Source organism: Trichosurus vulpecula, chromosome 8 (genome assembly GCF_011100635.1).
Source record: "Trichosurus vulpecula isolate mTriVul1 chromosome 8, mTriVul1.pri, whole genome shotgun sequence".
NCBI lineage: Eukaryota > Metazoa > Chordata > Mammalia > Diprotodontia > Phalangeridae > Trichosurus > Trichosurus vulpecula.
In genome coordinates, this window is record NC_050580.1 from 92743298 (window position 1) to 92756751 (window position 13454).

Here is a 13454-nt window from a genome sequence, read left to right on the forward strand (position 1 = left end):
TATAAAATAGTAAAAAGCTGAAGTTGAATTTAAAACTATTAAGTATCTTGTTTTGTGTAGTTTTTTTTCCAAAGCAAATAGAAGTGAGTTTTATTCTGGGCTAGAAATATTAAGAATAGGCAGCCCAAGGTGACTGTGTACAGAAAGGAATTAAAAGGAACTTTTTCCACAAGTGCATGGGATAGGACAGAAAGGGAAAACTCCAGAATCTAAGTGGCTAAGGGAAAGTTCACACACACAGACACACAGACACTCTCTCTCTCTCTCCACATCATTTTAAGGCAAAAAGAAAACATAAAAGGACAAATAATAAAAAAATTGATCAAAACTATGTCTACATGGAAATCAAATCTAAAAAAAATTTGTCTGCCTTAAGATAAGAAATATGACTTTCCATTAAACAGAAGTACCTCAGATTGTAAGAATGTTAGAACTAGAAAGGACCTTGGAAATTACTTAATCCAACCATTTATTTTACAAATAAGATAACTGCAAGTTAGTGAAACTAGCTCTCGTCACACAGCCACTTACATGGCTCAAAGAAACATTTCAAGGAAGCTACCTTACCAATGTTCATGAAAGTCAAATGAAACATAAGTGAGATTTGAGTTGTTGAAAAGCAACACCTGCTTGAGGTAAGCATCTCCAATAATCTTTTCTCTTCCTGCTTGATCTACCAAATTAATGATAACCTGTTAAAAAAAGAAAAGGGAAGGGAAGACAAGGCAAAAGTCAGATTTCACTAAATCTTCGAAACTTAAGGTCATCCCTGCTAAATCATACTTTTTTTCATGTAACATATTGCAAGAAAGGTTTTCCCAGTTATAAATTGTGAAATAAATTCATGCTACTAAAAAGTTTTCATATACAACTGTAAAAATCTAGATTGATAAGAATTTGTCACTAGATTGCTTACAATGTTCAAACAGTTTGGTTGCTGGATCTATACGTAATCTTAAAAGTATATTAAGAATGCCGTTTCAGTTTCAATGTGCTTTTTGTGTTTATGTACATATAAAACACACACACGAGAGACACAGACATCCCTCAGTTTAGAAGCTGCTTGTCTGGATAATGGATATTTTTCCCAAAAATATTACAAATATATACTGAGAGAAACCTGTGAAGTAAAACATTTCTAAACATGGGGGGTGGGGTGGGGAGAGAAGTGTGATAACTAGACTTCAAAGCCAACCTGTTTTTTGTAAATTTTCAATTGCTCTTCAAAATGTGCTGAGAAATATGCAACTGTTTCCTTTTCATCTACAAAAAAAAGAAAAACACAAAAATTTTCTTATGTCTAAAACAGAAAGGCACTGAGTCCATGTATGTACACATGTATGTTATATGGATATATATATATGTAAAAACACATAGAATTCCATCTTTAAAAATCTACATTTTTTGAACACTTATGCCACCATGCAAGGAGCTAGGCATACAAATTTAAGCAAAAGATTTAGTCTTGACTTGAAGGAGTTTATACTCTTTTCTTAAATTTTTTTTAATAATTAGATTTTTTATTTTTAGTTTACAACACTTAGTTCTACATGTTCTTGAGTTTCTTCCCTTCCCTCCCCTCCCCCCTCCCCCCAAGATGGCATGCAGTCAGATATAGATTCTACATAAGGAGTTTATATTCTACTAGGGGAAGACAACACATAAGAGGGAAGTGAATGGTATATGTCATATGGAATTGGAAGTACTCCATGCAGGGGCATGGTAGCCAAGTTCAAAGAGTCAGAAGCAGAGCTGAGAGAGGAATGAAGGATGGCCAGCCTGGCCCCTTTCCCAAAATGGAGGCTCTGGAAGGAACTCAGTGGGAAAAGGGGCTACAGGACTACAGGTGAGAAGGCCATAGGAACTGAGGGAACTTACAGAGTAAGAAGTCAATGGTCATAGAACTTAGAGCTAGAAGGAACCCTAATGCTAATAATAGTCAATAGGCATTTATCAAGCACCTACTATGTAGCCGACACTGCTAAGCACTGGATATACAAACAGAAGCAAAAGACAAGTCCTGCTCACAATCTAACGAGGGAGACAAGCAAACAAATCTATACAAACAAACTGTATGTGAGATTAACAGGAAATAATTAACAGAGGGATGGCATCAGCATGAAGGGGAGTTGGAAAAGGTTTTCTGTAGAAGGTGGGATTTTTGGTGGGACCTGAAGGAAATCCAGGGAAACTAAGACGTAGCAATGAGGAGGGAGAACATTCCAGGCATTGGGGACAGAAAGAGAAAATGCTGAAAGCTGAGAGACCATATGTCTTACTTGTTGAACAGCAAGGAAGTCAGTACTACTAGACAGAAAAATATGTGGGGAAGTCAAAGGAATAAGACTGGAAAGGTAGATAGGAGTGCACTAGGTTATGATGGGCTTTGAAAACAGAGGATTTTGTATTTGATTCTGGATGTGATAAAGAGTTACATATATTGAGGAGTAGAGTGACATCGCTACATAGTAGGTGCTTGATAAATGCCTATTGACTATTATTAGCATTAGGGTTCCTTCTAGCTCTAAGTTCTATGACCATTGACTTCTTACTCTGTAAGTTCCCTCAGTTCCTATGGCCTTCTCACCTGTAGCCCCTTTTCCCACCAAATTACTTGGTAGCTGAATGAAGAACAGATTGGAGTGGAGACTAGAGGCAGGCAGACCCACCAGCAGGCTACTTCAATAGTCCAGGCATGGGGTGATAAGAGCCTGAGCCAGAGTGATGGCAGCAGCAGAGGAGAGAACAGGCTGTATAAGAGATGTTGGCAACAGATTGGATATGAGGGGTGAAAGATAAGGAGTAGAGAATAACACCTAGATTGTGAGCCTGGGGGATCAGAAGGGTGGCGATGCTCTTCACTATAACAGGGAAGTTTGAAAGAGGGGATAGGTTTAGGGGATAAAGGTAACGCATTTAGTGACATGTTGAGTTTAAGATATCTACGGAACACCCAGTTTTAGAAGTCAAGAAGGTATCTGGAGATGTGAGACAGCAGCTTAGTTTGGAGGTTAGGGCAGGAAAAGTAGATTTGAGACCCATCAGCATAGAGATGATCAATAAATCCATAGGAGCTGATGAGATCACCAAGTGAAACAGTATAGGAATAAAAGAGGGCCTAGGAGAGAGCCCTGAGTGATATCTATGGTTAGTGGGTGTGACTTGGATGAGGACCCAGCAAAGGAAGCTGAAGGGTGTGGTCAGACAGGTAGGAAAACCTGAAAGAATAGGGACTCAAAAAAGAGTATGGAGAAGAGGGTGGTCAACAGCACCAAAGGGTGCAGAGAGGTCTAGAAGAATGAGGACTGAGAAAAAGTCACTGATTCTGATAATTGAGATCATCAGTAACTCTGGAGGCAGCAGTTTTGGTGGAATGATGAGGTCAGAAACTGGGTTGCAGAGGGTTAAGAAGAGAGGGAGATAAAAGGATGTGGAGGCACCTATTGTAGACAGCCTTTATTTGGAGTTTAGCCACAAAGGGCAGAAGAGACCCAGGAGGATAGTTAGTGGAGAAAGGAGGTTGAAGTGAGGATTTTTTGAGGATCGGGGGAGACATGGATATGTTTGTAGGTGGCAAAGAAGAAGGCAAGAGACTTGGGGAGAATGAAGAGACTTGAGGGTACAGATGAGGGAGGAGGCAGAAAAGTGAATTGTGCATGCAGAGTGGTCTACCTTGATAAGAAGGCCACTTCTTCATATGAGACAAGGGCAAAGGACAAGATAGGTGACAGAAGGCATCTAAGTGATATAAGATGAAGAAGAGGGCCTCAACTTTTCTATAAAATATGAGAAAAGGTTCTCAGCTGAGAGGGGAAGGGAGCCAAGGAGGTCTGGAGATGAAAAGGTTTGGGAGATCCACATGGAAACTGGCATAGTGAGTTAATAAGGGAGGTGCAGAAGGATTACCTAGCAGGAGTGAGGGCCCCACTGAGGCTGGATAACAAATGTATAGCATACCCAGTCATCATAGTTGTGTGACTTTTCCTATCTTTGTTCAGCAGTATGTGTATAGGAGTAAAAGTGGCAGATGGTAGGAGTGATATGGGGCTAAGGTTTGACAGGGTACAATAGGTGATATGACAAGAGGGGCAGGGACTCAAGAGAAGGGGACAGTGTAGATTTTAACTGGTTCATTAAGGGATCAAGATGAGGAAATGAGGAAAGAGTGGCTAGTGATGGCCTAGGAGAGAACTGAGGAGATAAGGCCACAATATAGACAGTGGTGTTTGCTATGGGAAGGCAGAGGGAGAGGCAGAAAGCCTGTAGAACATGGTCAGATAAGGCAATTTCAGAGTTTTTAAATGCGAAGGCAGTCCATGTGAGAGTGAAGGCAAGATCAAAGGGATGAGTGTCTGTGTGCAGCTGAGGTGGGGAAGAGGAGTAAGATCTGGGGAAGTGAGTAAGCTGAGGGACTGAACGGCTAGTGGTTCAGTGTCAGTATGTATATAGAAGTCCCCTAATGTAAGAGGAATTGAGGAGAGAAAAAGACTGTGTGCCAAGTACTGAGCTTTTTGAGAAAGGAAGAAAGTCTTGGAGGTTTACAGACAATAGCTACCAGGATTTTGACTGGGTAGAATATGTGGAATATATGGACCTCAAAGGAGGACACCTTACTAAGAGATGGAGATAGAGGAGAACCTGAAAGAGGCAATGGGGAGGAGAGTATTCCAACTCCCCTCCCTCAACAGTGAGTCAAGTGGAATAAGTGCAACTGCAAACAGTACTAGAAAGGTGGCAAAAGAGGCTGTCATTGGCCAAGAATAAGGTCTTGGTGATTGCTAGAAGATGAGAAAAGTGGGAGAGGAAAAGATTTAAGATGAAGGCCCAGGTTTGTTGCCTATGGCCTAGTAAGGTTGTGTCCTACCTCTCTTCTTCATAGAAGGCTAGAAATCAGGGGGGGAGGGGTAGTGAGAGCAGGGGGTGATGGAAGCCCTGTGAAGTCTTCCCTCAGGAGAGAGAAGACACAGTCAGAAGGAAGATCAGGCCTTAACCTCACCTCTTCATAGGAAGGTGGAGCTCACATTTACATAGCACTATAAGGTTTCCAAAGTGCTGTCTCATTGTATCTTTACAACGACCACTGAGAGGTAGCTGCTATTATTATTCGCATTTTAGAAATAAGAAAACTGAGGTAGACAGAAATTGAGTGTGCCTAGGATGGCACTGTCCGTGTTTGAGTCTAGATCTGAACACAGGTCCAGGTTCTGACTTAAGGTTCAATGTTCTTATCCACTGCAACATCTAGCTCCCTAGTCCAACGTCTTCATTTTCAGATGAGGAAAGTGAGGCTTCAGGATATCAAGCGCCTTTCCTAAAGTTGCACAGGTGCTAAGTTAAAAACCAAGATTTTAATCCTATTCTTCTGACTCCAAATCCAGTACATTACATAGCACTAACACGTCAGAAAAACCTTTTAAAGTGTAACTTTAAAAATCAACATGTATAAAATGGAGAGTACTTTCAGGACTTGGAGTCAGGAATACCGGGGGTCAAATCTTGTCTGATACTTATTAATTATATAACCCTGAGCAAAAAATTTAACCTTTATATGTTTCAGTTTCCTCAGCTATGAGAACTCAGTTGCTTCTATGATCCCTTTCAATTCTAAAAAATCTCTGATCCTAAGATAATCAACTGTTTAATGAAATAGTGAACTAATTAATTAATTTTACATTTTTAAAAGCTTGATTTACTGAATTAAAAAAACTACATGACTGTACAAAGTATGAAAGGATACTGAATGCAAAGAGGGGCAAAATTTCATGAAGAGGGAGTCTAATAAAATTATAAGTAAATGAATTTCTTGTTCAACTGTCTGCCTATACAGTAAATAACTAATGAAGAACTAGGATCTCCAACAAGGACAGTACTGGGTTACACAAGTCTAAGACTGAAATGCTGTGCCACATCCAAGAACCAGAAGAGTTCTCAATAGGACAAGGCTCCTCTTCAACCTTCCAGCCATTATGTGATGAGGTCTTGGCCACTACAAAATAACCATGAAACATTATCCCTCCTTTTTCTTTTTTTTTTAAACAAATATGCAGAGTGAAGCAAAATGAATTCCTTTATTTTCCATATTCCACCCTACCCCCAAATCCACATCTCATTCTACACTCTGAGTCCACCATCTTTACATCAGGAGGTAGATGGTAAGCTTTATCTGTGGTCTTCTGGTATTATGGAGAGACACTGCAATGAATAGAGTTCATAGGGTTTTCAGAGTTATTTTTGTTTTTACTTCTGCAGTGACCACTGCAGATTTGGGAGAAAAGGGGTCAGATGATACTAAGAATCACAATTTCTAGGCTGTCTATTAATAAGAACAGTACTCTAAATGTGAGATCCTTGAGCAATGATCAATAAATCAATATGCTACTAATGGGAACTAATTCCTAGCAATATGGACATTTTCACTATAAATAAAACCAGAAGAAACAAAGACACTGCAGTTAAATGGAAAGATGAAGACTTGTGACTCAGGGACTTGTAACAATGAATTTCATAGTAGTCTTGATTTGGTGGAATATCAGGTTTTTTTAGGTTCAGAACTTTACTAAGGTATGTAAGAACCAATATGCTAGAAATCCCTTTACTTCTTTAATTAAGCTTACACAGGCTATCTTGCCTCTTTAGCATGGGACAGATCTGGATTCTAAACCCAATCAGAATCCCCAGGTTCCAATTCTCACTGTGTAACTAAGGATACAATGTGGTACAGTAGAAAGAATATTCTATTCATCTGAAGTTAAAGGACACAGATTTGAATCCTGCTCTGCATTTACCATCAAATGCAACATCAGGTGAAGCTAGTAACATCTCTGGGCCTCAGTTTGAGAAGGCTGGACTATAACCTATAAGATTCCTTCCAGTTCTAAATCTATGACTCTATGATCTCAATAGATAGAACAGAGAAATTTTCTTGGTAATCCTCTGACTATATCAAGTGAGAAACAAAACAGAAAGATGAATCCTTGCTAAATGTTTTCACCAGCTAGACGCCAAATGGAAGAGGGAATCCCTTTAGATGATGTCTTCCAGATGTCCTTATTTATAGATATCATTATGCCAACTGAATCAAGTCTCAATATACTGTAGGGCTTCCTAAATGAAATCCATAAACACTCAAAAGTTCTCAACTATTCACAAAGGGGAAAAAAACAAATAAATGTATTAAAACTGTCCAGTCTAGAATGTGAAGTAGGAGAAAATTCACAAAGGGCTGAGCCTTAAAATACTGTATCTTGAACAGAAAATAAAGATAAACTTAGCTCAGAATTAAAATGGACAAAGACAGCCGGCTAAACTGCACTTGGAAAATGACTCCAAACTTCTCCCTGAAACAAAACCCCTATGTTTTTAACATTTAACTGCTGGTGCTCCATGGCTGTGAACCAAAATTGCAGGTACCCAAAGGCAATGGAGAATTGTTGTTATAAATAGTTTGCACAGTATTACTAATGAGAAGTTCTGCATATGACTATGTTGAGTGTGTCCTACAAGAGACGTGTGACTGGAAGAAGGAATGGGTCAGAAAAAAAAGAAAGAAAATGGCACTAGCATTTTGCTAGCATCCTCAGAATGTCAAAACACCTCAAGAAAAGCCTCTGGCATGTTGGGTAGACTTCCATGGAAACTTATGGAAGGAAATGGACAGAAGCTGTACCAAATCAGAAACCATAGACTGTTGGTCATCTGTACCAGAGGAAGGAGTACCATATCAGATCCACTAAAGTACTGAAAAGCTAATAGGGAAAAAATTTAAGGGTGTGTGGGTGTGTGTGTGTGTGTGGGTGTGTGTGTGTGTGTGTGTGTGTGTTCATGCATGCAGCCACTAGCAATTTTACTATGAAGTTAAAATAGAACAATTATCTTCTGATGTTCAAAATGAAAAATCTGTTTTTGCTCCACTTTATTAGATATAGTCGGCTTTGGTAGGTGTTACTATTTAAAAATACTTCCTCATGATATAAATATTGTTTACATTTTCCTTTTATACACTCAAATATACAATTAATCCATCCTTCAAGTCAAACAGCAATTTAAGATCAGCACAAAAAGCTCTCTCTTCATCTTGTGTATCCTTCAACTAATTATTACTTAGGAATTTAAGTTAAAAGATTAACACATTTAAATCTGTGATTATCTTTTTGATATAGAACACATCATACACTGCCAACCTATACAATGTGACATAATGCAATGACTTTCCTGTTTAATTCAGCAATTTGAAAGATCAAATTCAAAAGTCTCAACTTCTTAAAAATACTTAATAATACTGTTGACAGATCACATAAATAATTGGCCCACTTACTTTTGTCTAGCCGTGGTCGTGGATTGTACCGATACCCAACCTGGCTCCAAAAAACAGGAACAGAGCCTCGTGTCTGAATAAATGACAGTGTGTGATTATGGACATGAATTAATTGCTCAGTCTCTACATAATTTGCAACATTTCCATTTTTATCAACACCTCTTCGTTTGTATCGCATTCCTGTGAGATGACAAAAAGGAAACAATTAATATTTTAAACAATTTATTACATGGATGTTATTCAGCTCCATTCAAGCATTCCTCTAACCCAGGGGTTCTGGGATTTTTGTGTCACAGATTCCTGTGGTATTCTGGGGAAACCTGAAAATAATCACAGACCCACAGACCTCAAGTTAAGAACTCCTACACTAACCCACCTTCTCCCTCTCACTATAGTTTTAATAACACTTTGGACATCACCATAGGGCTCCTCTTCTAGAATTACAATCAGATTACCCAAAAGTATATCTGAAAGGCAAATTCCATTTTCTCTTGTTTTTCTTTTTTAATATTAGAGGGTTCCACCTTAAATTTCTTATTTCATTTCTTTACACCTATCACATTCTACTTGTATACCTGTGTTTATATGCATATTAGGATGTAAGGACTGTTTTGCTAGCTTTATCCCCCAAGCACCCGGCACAATACCTTACACACAGTAAGCACTTAGGCAAGCAAACATATGTTGAGGTTCTATGATGAAAGCATAATTGACTGCCTGGAAGCACTAGCATTTGTTTTGCAAGTACATACCAATTTACTTTCCTGTAGTTTATTTATCTGCTTATCAGCTAATGATAAAGCCATCAGTCACATCTTTTAACTTACTATTTTAAAATTTTCATTAAAAATATGCCTTCCCTTTTCCTCCTTCTAATACTCCCCTATCACCAAACCATACTTATTCCTTAGTTTCAGTCAAATATATGGAACTCCAAGCATGTGTAAATATCCTCTCAAATAAGACCATTTCTCCATCACAGCAAAGTTCAGCGGGCGCTTTTAAGCACAGGGATATTTCCAGCCTTCACATATCAGGCGACAAATACACTAAAGATTTTCCAGGCACCTGTTCTAGTCTTGTCCTTTGCTATTTTAACTTTTTATGATCACCTTAATATGTTTAGTAATTCAGGAGCCTTTGTGCTTACCAGCTCTATGCCTGCTTCGGCGTGAAATGAGAGCCACAAGAAACCGGGGATAAATATCATCTACACAAGAGGACTCTTGAGGAGGAGTATCTGGACTGCTTTTCTCATCATCAGATGATTCATTATAATTGACCACAAGTTCTTCAATCTGCACAAAACCTTGGATGACTGGGATAATCCAAAAATCCACTTCAGAAGTCTGCAAAAAATATGAATAGTCTTCTATTTCTATCCTACACAAATCAAGCTGTACTGAAATAAAAAACAAATCCAGTTGTAATTGTTTTATTTTATTCTAGTACAGCTATTCAGCAGAAGCTTTCCATTTTAAGTCAATATACAATCTAGATGCTAGTATACCAAAACAAAAATGGAAAATAATCAAGGAGATCAAGGGAGATACAATATGTAACCAGATAAGTAAAAACAAGATGACCTGAGGAAGAAATTACTACCAACAAGGAGACTCAAGAAAAGCTTTCTATAGAAGCCTTAGAGGAAGCTAATGTTTCTGAGAGGAAGGAATAAGGAAGGAGTGCATTCTAATCAAAGACAAAACAGTAAAAGAGGAAATATCCAATTCAGAGAACATCAAGGCCAGTTTGATAAGAACCTAGAAAGGATGGAAATGAATAGGAAATATGCCTGGAAAGGGTGGATAGAACCATACTGTGCAAGATGTTAAACTCTAAGCTGAGGAGTTAGAATTTTAGAGGCCATACAGGGTCACAGAAGATTTCTAAATAAGGGAATACCACGGTCAAACCCGTGTTTTAGGAAGAGCATTTGGGCAAATGTATTGTGATTGGAACAGAAATGGAAAAACCTAAAGGTAAGGAGACCAACAGTCCAGACAATAGGTGGTTTGCGTCTGAAATGGGCTGGTGGCCACATGAGTAGGGAGAAAAGAACAGACACAAGAGATGTGACAGGTACAAGTAGCAAACCTGAGGACTGATTGGCTATGGGACATTAGAGAGAGGGAAGAGTCAAGGGGACCGGCCAACCCCTCCACACATCCATGTGATACGTGTGGAGCTTGAGATGCTGATGAGACATCCCAGCAGAAATGTCAGACTGGCAGAGGGCAATGCAGGACTAGAGCTGTGAAGAAAGATAAGGCTTGGATGTATAAATTTGGGAAGTCATCTGAAACAGAAATTATTGAAAACAAGAGAGGCAAGTGTAAAAAGAAGACCCAGGATACCTATGGGTCAGGAAGTGGGACATGTATGATGACCCCACAAAGGGAAGTGAAAAGAAACAGTCATCTGGTTAGAAGAGAACCAAGAGCTGCCAACTTCACAGAGGCTAGAAAGAACAGAGTATCCAAAAAGAGGGGCATAATCAAGAGTGCCAAAGGCTACAGAGGGATTAAGAAGAATTCTACTCCTCAATCATGAGTTTTTGGTTTGGGAGGGGAGAAAGGAGAAAGAATTAGACATATTTAATTTTTTTTAAAAATTTCCCCCTAGTAGGGAAACTCCCTTGATCAATTCAGATCAGCAAGTATTCCACAACTTAGTCTTAGAGAGTTGTCTAGGTCACTGAAAGGTTAAATGACTCAACTGTAGAGCTTTTTTCCCCTGTTTTTCGTGTAGATTATGATACTGTTCCAGTTAAAGATAGCATTTTCTATTCTTCTTAATAGCTGATTACTGTGTAGAGAATAAGTAACTTAAAGCAAGATTTTAAAATTCTAACATTTCCTAAAGCCTCAGTGAAATTGAGCCAACTCTGCAAAAACATGCTACTTTCACAATATCTGAAATAAAACATACAAGTTCAATATATTCATTATTAGTTTTGAAAAGGCTTGAGCTTCACACCTTTGAAAGAACAAAGAATGCTCTCTTACTTAAATCTGAACAACCAGAAATCTAACCTTTCCTTAGTTAAAGTGCCTAACAAGAAAATCAGAATAATTAGAAGAATAAATTGGCCTTAAATGAAATTTCTTCTTGGTGGATGTCACATAGAAAACATTCGGATTTAATAGCTGAGTGGAATAGATACATAACAGAGGGCAGCTAGGTAATACAATGAACACAGGACCAGGTTTGGAGTCAGGAAGACCATAGTTTAAATCCTGCTTCAGATATTTATGAACCGTGTGTGACCCTGGGCAAATCACTTAAGCTTTGTCTGCCTCAGTGTTATCATCCAAAAAAGGGAAAATGAAGATCCTACCTCCTAGTTGTGAGAATTAAATGAGATATTTGCCCAAGTGCTTTGTAAACCGTAAAGCACTATATAAATGCTAGTTGTTGTTAACGACAACAAAGTTCTTTGAATGTCCTCTAGAGACTTTTTCTTAAGTCTATTGTCCTTGACTCCAACCCCACTTAGGATGTTCTATGTTTACTTCTGACATAATCCCAGTGTCAGCTCTGATATCACCTCTCTACCACCACCGAGCTCATATTACATTATGTATGTGTATATACGTATACACATATATACGTGTGTATGTACTTACATATACATACATATACATATATGTATATATACATACACACATATGAATCATATTAAATAGCAGGAAGAACCTCGGTAAACTAGTTAGGGTACAGCACCATTTAAAAAGTCATTTAAAAAGTTATCCACAATCACTGTTCTTGCCACAGTCACCAGTATTTGTCTCTTCTTATGAAGTCTAGCCACTGACACAAACCTTTTACACAGACAAAAAAACCCAATATTACCAGCTGTAACACTTGATTAAAAAACAATTCAAATGGAAAAACAAAAATATCTTGCTAGCTTTTTATCATAGGCAGTGCGGCACGGTCCATAGAATTGTCCTTGATGTTAGAAGTCTTGGCTCAAACCCTGCCTCTGACACACACTGGTTTTATGTGTAACCCTTGGCAATTCAGTTAACCTCTTGGTGGCCTAAGTATAAGACTACACATAGCAGAGAAGGTACCAACTTTCATTGATAGAAGGAATTTCCTTATGGGAGTTCCCTAATATAATAAAATCACAAGTCTATATCCTACCCTATATCCTATATCCCAATCCTAATTAACAAAACACAGTAGAACCTTTTTACAACTGCATCTTCGATATTAGTCCCCATGTTGTTTGGGAGAGTAATGAATTATCTATGATTTGATCTACACTATATCCAAATACACGGTACATAACAAGAGGTGACTAGTATAATTCATACCTTGTAAAAGATAAATTAATCAGATATACTGACAAAACCTGGTAATAAATGGAGTCATTCTGGAACTGGGCCTACCCTTTGACCTAACTATACCACTAGCCGGCAGACCCCCAAGGAGATTAAAGGAAGAGCAAAATGTTCTACGTGTACAAAAATACTTAGAGCTACTTTTTTGTGGTGGTCAAGAACTAGAAACTAAGGGGATGCTCATCAGCTGGGAAATAGCCGAATAAATTATAATTGTAGTGGAATACAAGCCTGCTGTAAGAAATGATGAAGGGGAAGGTTTCAGAGAAACCTGTGAAGACCATAAGGAATTGTTGTAGAATGAAGTAAACAGAACCAGGAGAATGATTTATAACAACACTGTAAAAATGAACAATTCTGAAATACTTAGGAACTCTGATCAACAACAAATACAATGGTGACACATGATTCTGGGGTTGATAAGAATGCTACCCACTACTTCCTGACAGGAGTGGACAAAAAATGTAAAATGAGGCCTATTTTTATATACAGGCAATATGGAAATTTATACATACTTGTTACATAGTTTTCTTTTTTTTCCCCAGGAAAGTGGAAGGTGGTCAGTCAAGAAGCATTTAAGTGACAGGCACTATGCTAAGTGCTGGGGAAAAAGAGAAAGGCAAAAATAGTCCCTGCTCTCGAGGAGCTCACCATTGTAATGACGAAAACAATCTGAAAAGAACTCTGTATGAACAAGATCTATACAGGATGAATTGGAGATATCAGAGAAGGCATTAAGATTAAGGAAGACTGGGAAAAGGACTTGCAGAAGGTGGAACTTCAGCTGA

General features: G+C 38.3%; 1 protein-coding gene across 2 annotated transcripts in view; it reads right to left on the reverse strand.

Moving 5' to 3' along the window:
* INPP5F (inositol polyphosphate-5-phosphatase F) overlaps positions 1–13454 on the reverse strand; it is an 87679-nt gene that overhangs the window by 20074 nt on the left and 54151 nt on the right. For both annotated transcript variants that reach the window (XM_036735273.1, XM_036735274.1), the window contains exons 7-10: positions 9465–9663; positions 8315–8494; positions 1196–1263; positions 568–692 (exon numbers count right to left, since the gene is read on the reverse strand). In XM_036735273.1, the coding sequence (XP_036591168.1) occupies positions 568–692; positions 1196–1263; positions 8315–8494; positions 9465–9663 (572 nt within the window). The remainder of the gene's footprint in view (positions 1–567; positions 693–1195; positions 1264–8314; positions 8495–9464; positions 9664–13454) is intronic.